General features: G+C 41.9%; 1 protein-coding gene across 1 annotated transcript in view; it reads right to left on the minus strand.

Annotated features, from left to right (window-relative positions):
• Window positions 1–5,419, minus strand: part of LOC115938334 (myosin-IIIb-like) — a 21,240-nt gene that overhangs the window by 9,940 nt on the left and 5,881 nt on the right. Inside the window, exons 7-9 of the mRNA XM_081815327.1 lie at window positions 2,024–2,139; window positions 810–908; window positions 351–465 (exon numbers count right to left, since the gene is read on the minus strand). Of these exons, the coding sequence (XP_081671453.1) occupies window positions 351–465; window positions 810–908; window positions 2,024–2,139 (330 nt within the window). The remainder of the gene's footprint in view (window positions 1–350; window positions 466–809; window positions 909–2,023; window positions 2,140–5,419) is intronic.

The following is a 5,419-nucleotide window of genomic DNA, read 5'->3' on the forward strand; positions in this document are numbered from 1 at the left end:
ATGGTTTCACTTATTTGTGGAACATAAGGAATAACATGGAGGACATTAAGAGAAGGAAGGGAAAAATGAGCGGGGGGAATTGGAGGGAGAGATGAACCATGAGAGACTATGGACCTGAGAAACAAACAGGGTTTTAGAGGGGAGGGGGAGGGGGGATTGGTTAGCCCGGTGATGGGTATTAAGGAGGGCACGTACTGCATGAAGCACTGGGTGTTATACGAAAACAATGGATCGTGGATCACTACATCAAAACCTAATGATGTATTGTATGCTGACTAACATAACATAAAAAAAAAAAAAAAAAAAGAATATGAACACTTGAGTTTCTTTTTCTCTTGACAATCACTTACCTTGTCAGTGAACCCTATAATCTTGAAACAATGTTGAATTGCTTCAAATTGTCTTCTGTAAGACTCCTTGGAAGTTATGTCGTGTATCACCCTTCCAGTTTCATCAGCTATATACCTAAATGGAGTATGACCAAATACAATGAGCACTGACTTGGCAAATAGCACCCCGAATACCAGGGCATCACTGGGCTCCTTCTTCCCCAGGGCATTTCCCTTTCAGTCTAATAGCGAAGTGGAATAAGGATGCACATGGTGGAATAAAATGGCTGCAGTTAAGTTTCTGAACTTTCTCGAAAATGAAAATGGTGAGAAGTAGTTCCCACCATCTCATCCTGGGTATTTCAACTTAAGAGACTATCAGTGTCCAGTTAGGAAAAACAGTTCCATTTATTTCTAAGTTTTCTCAATTGCTAGTTACACATTCATTAAAAATCAACAACTAAAACCCCTTATACTTACCTAGGAGGCTTTTCTTCAGGAAGTCTGAACTCAGAAAGTTTCTTCTGGTGATAAAGACCAGCATAAATGTAGTAAAATATATGAAAATTTTTCTCTCCCCTGAAAAAAGGAGGGAGGGGATGTTATTAATAACATATTCTGCTCCCCTGCTTCAAGTAATTTACACCATTTTCTTTCTGTGAAAAATATTATCCTGTAGCAAATTTGTATTTTGAAATATGCAAATTAAATAGGCCACATCCCAATTATAGAATAGGAATAGTGATAGGATTAGTATAGTAATTGTCACAGTGTCACATTATGAAACACACTTATCTTTACGCAGAAGGAGGTTTTAGAGAATGGAACATTCATATGTAACAGCTCAGGTTACACGTTTAGAGATCTTTCTAGTACAGCCCAAACGACTATGCATCTGTGCCACTTGCTTTCTGTTCGTAGTCCACGTTGCTTAAGAGACAGTGATATCCAGCTTAGCGAGATATCAGCCAATCTCCCTATTTTACTGGAGCCCCAGACAGGAAGTGGCTCTCCAGGCCAATGGCAAGTTAGGGAGCAGAACTGGTCCCAGAACTGAGGTCTCCACTCTTTCAAACTTGTATTCTTTCAAAGCAGCATGCACCAGTCCCCTGGTCTCCTGTCCTCCACCCTCTTTTAGGCCATTGTGGCCAAGGTCCTTTCAGATATGTGCTACTCTAAGTGTGGTCTGTGGACTGCTGTCAGCATACATGTCTAGACATTTTATAGCAAGTGACATTGCCATGACATCCAAGGATACAATAATTCTTTGGATAATTCATTTTCATTATGTTTTACAAGGTATTAGCTCACAACGGATTGAGAATTTTTTTCACTGGTCCTTCAGCATAGACAGTTTGAAAAGCCCTGCTCTGGATCCCTTTCCTTCCTCTGGAGGAGGACTGTCTCTTCTGTTGATACCCCTAGGATTTGGCAAATCCTCACCTTGGCCAACTTAACTCTATGGAAAGAAATCTTCTTTCTACTCCTTGTTCCCTTCTGTAACATTGGCCCCACTCTTTTCTTCAGTTTCTCCTGGGTATCCTGGTCTTCCTTTGGTCATTTATCCTGTCATAGCTCTTCTGGTGTATTCTTATTCCTGCCCTATATTCTAGATGCCTCTGTTTGCCATTTCTCACTCATTTGTTCCCTCAACTAATAAGTTTACCAAGTGCCAGTCATGGTGGGCATGGCACCATGGTGCCAGGGATACAAGACTATGAGATTTCATGTCTTCTGGAGCTTTCCTTCTAGTGATGGAGTTAGAGGAAACAAGGAAACCTGTGATGAGGGCTTTGAAACAAACAAAAGGCTGAGATGAAGAATAATGTGGGGGGATGAGGGCTAATTGTATCAAGTCAGGAGAAATAACACTTAAGCCAAACACTGAAACATGAGAAGGGGTTAGGAAGAGCTCCAGAAAGAAGGGGAAAAAGCATTCCAAAGACAGGGAGCAACATATACACAAGGGCTCTGAGCATGATACCCGCATAGAACCAAAAAAAAAAAAAAGAAAGAAAGAAACTGCTAGTGAGAAGGGGGTGGGCAGGGCCAGCCCACACCAAGCCTTGTTAGGCCATAATCAGAACTTTGTTGATTAGGCAATTAGAATTCTTTGAAGCAGTTTAAACTGGAGCCAGGGTGCACTGTAAGTGTATGACATGAGTAGATCCATGTTGAAAAAAGTACATTCTAGCTGCAGGATGAAGACTAGACTGTAAGAAGCCAAGATGGATACAAGGAGACCAATCAGGAGGTCCAGGTGAGACAGCAAGTGACTTGGATAGGTAGTGATGACAGTGATGATGGAGAAGAAGGGTAAGCTTAAAGATTTATTTGGAGGAACAACTGAAAGAACATCCTGAGAGAATGAATGAAGGTGGTGAGGGAAAGGGATATGGAGTCTGCCTCCTAGGTATCTAACTTGAGCATCTAGGGATGATGGCACTATTCAGGGAGATGGTAAAGACCTTTTAGAGCTTTATTAATCAGTATGCTTGGAACAAATATCACTAATTTTTTAAACTCTGATAAATGTGCAGGCTTCAGCTGACCCATCTTGGTCTTGCCTTCTTATAGTTTTTTTGCAGATATTTCTAGTTCTCAATTCTTCTGAATATTGCCTACCAATATGCACCCCTAACATAAATTCAGTTTAGTTTTCATCCCTGTATCTATCAGGTTTGGCTAGGTTTTGTTGCAATAACAAACATCCCAAAGATCTTAGTGGCTTAACTCAACAGAAGGTTACTTCTTGCTCAGAGTACATGTCCACTGAGGGCCAGCAAAGGGAAGGGAGTGTGCTCATCAAAGTCACTCATAGGCCCAGGGTGATGCAGTAGCCACCATCTTGCACTTTGCCAGAGGGTCTTGCCATTAAATGCTCATTTGCCAGAACTGGTCATATGACCACATCCAACCCCAGGGTACCTAAAAGGGAAATCCTACATGTGCCTGGAAAGGAGCAGGCAAGAAAGGTTCGGTGAACAGGACCTGCACAAGCCCCATTTTCTCCCCTCACCCAATATCTTCAGTCTATTTTACCTCATCACTGCTATCATATTGAATAGCAGTTTAATAATCATAATGTTATATTAGATACCTATTATGTTTCAGATTCTATGTTTGGTATAAATCACGTATCTCATTCGATTCTCATAACAGCCTTGTATAGGTGACTTTATTATGCCCTTTTTGCATATAAGGAAAATAAGGTATGAGGATATTACATTAAGTGACATATACAATAAGGGACATAACTGTGATTGGAACCCTCTTCATATTATCTTTGTAAAAGACATTTGTACACAGAAAACCATATTTTCCATTCTGTCAGAGGTAGCACCATAAACTTTAAAATCACCCTAATTTGGGGAGAAAGAAGCAAGGGACCTCATAAAAATTAATCAAGAAGCCACAGGGAAGCTAAAATAACTCACTCTGTCTTTTTGTTCATTTGTTTAATTTGCATACCAGTCCCTATTTTGTGAGGAAACTGCAGAGGAGGACGCTTGAGTTCTGACCCCAGAACAGGTGCTGTGGATTCTTCTTGAACAGTAGCTCTCAGATTCATCCACTTCTCTCCACCTCTCTCTCCACTGCTATGCTCTTAGTCCAGGCCAACATTCTGTCTCACAGGGATCTGGCAACAGACAGCCTCCTAATGGTCTCAACACAATCCCTACTGCATCTCCTCCAATCCATTTTCCCCACTGAAGCCAGAGTGATCATTTGAAATGCAACTTGGGTTTTGTCACTCCTCTGCTTAAAAACATTAAATGGCTTCCTACTGTCTTTATTTTTTCTTTAAGATTTTATTTATTTGACAGAGAGAGAGAGAGAGATAGAGAGAGAGAGAGAGCACACAAGCAGGGGGAGCTGCAGAGGGAGAGGGAGAAGCAGGCTCCCCGCTGAGCAGGGAGCCCAAGGCAGGGCTCAATCCCAGGACCCCAGGATCATGACCTGAGCTGAAGGCAGCCATTTAACTGACTGAGCCACCCAGGTGCCCCCCTACTGCCTTTAGAATAAGGTTCAAAATCCCCAGCCTGGTTCCAAATCCCAGCATGATCTGGTCTCAGGCTCATCTTTGCCTATCTCCCTCACTGGGAGGAGCACTACCTTGCTGACCAACTCTTAGTGATCCTCAGGTCTCAGATTAACTGTCTCATACACAGGGAGCCCCTCTCTTCTTGGACTAGGTTGTGTGCCCTTCCTTCTCCTCTTTTACCTTATTAGCACCTTACATTGTTTCCTGGTGCTTATCCTAATCATTCTGCATTTAAGTTTATTTGTTTAATGCCTGTGATCCTCCCTCCCCTCCCCCCTCCCCATCCCCCATCCACTCCGAGCTCCATGAATACTGCAACCTTGTCTATTTTGCCTTCTCTTGCAACTCCAGCAAGGAGCACAACACTAGCAGACAACAAGCATTCAGTAGATAACTACTGAAAATACAGGACCATGCTCCTGAGGAAGTCTGGTGTGCCGCAATAATAAGAAAAAGCACAGATAGCCCTCTAAAAATATGTACCACCACTAATATGTACAAGGCACTTTTTAAAGTAATTTTATACAAATGAACTCATTAGTCTTCACAGCATACCCAGGAGGTAGGCACTACTGGATTCTCCATTTCATAGATAAGGCACAGAGAGGTTAAGTGACATAACCAAGGACAGTAAATGTCAAAGCCAGCATTTGAATCCAGAGAATTCCATACTATTGATCACTATTGCTAGACCGCTCTTCTTAAAACAAAATCATTTTTTTCCTTTCTCAATCTAGGGAAAAAATTAGTATGTGGAATATTATCAGTGCTTTTTTTAATAGACAAATTCAATGTTAAGGTATCTAACTTTTTTTTATAGATTTATTTATTTGAGAGAGAGAGCAGGGGAGGAGGGGCAGAGGGAGAGGTAGAGAGAGAGAATCTCAAGCAGACCCCATGCCAAGCATGGAGCCCGAAGCAGGGCTCGACCGGAGCTGGACGCTCAACCAACTGTGCCACCCAAGTGCCCTGGTACCTAATGATTTAAATGTTCACAATGTTGTTAAATTCCATCTGGTATAACCAACTCAAAAGAAACGGGCAT

Source organism: Leptonychotes weddellii, chromosome 3 (genome assembly GCF_054177405.1).
Source record: "Leptonychotes weddellii isolate Sample4059 chromosome 3, ASM5417740v2, whole genome shotgun sequence".
NCBI classification, from domain to species: domain Eukaryota; kingdom Metazoa; phylum Chordata; class Mammalia; order Carnivora; family Phocidae; genus Leptonychotes; species Leptonychotes weddellii.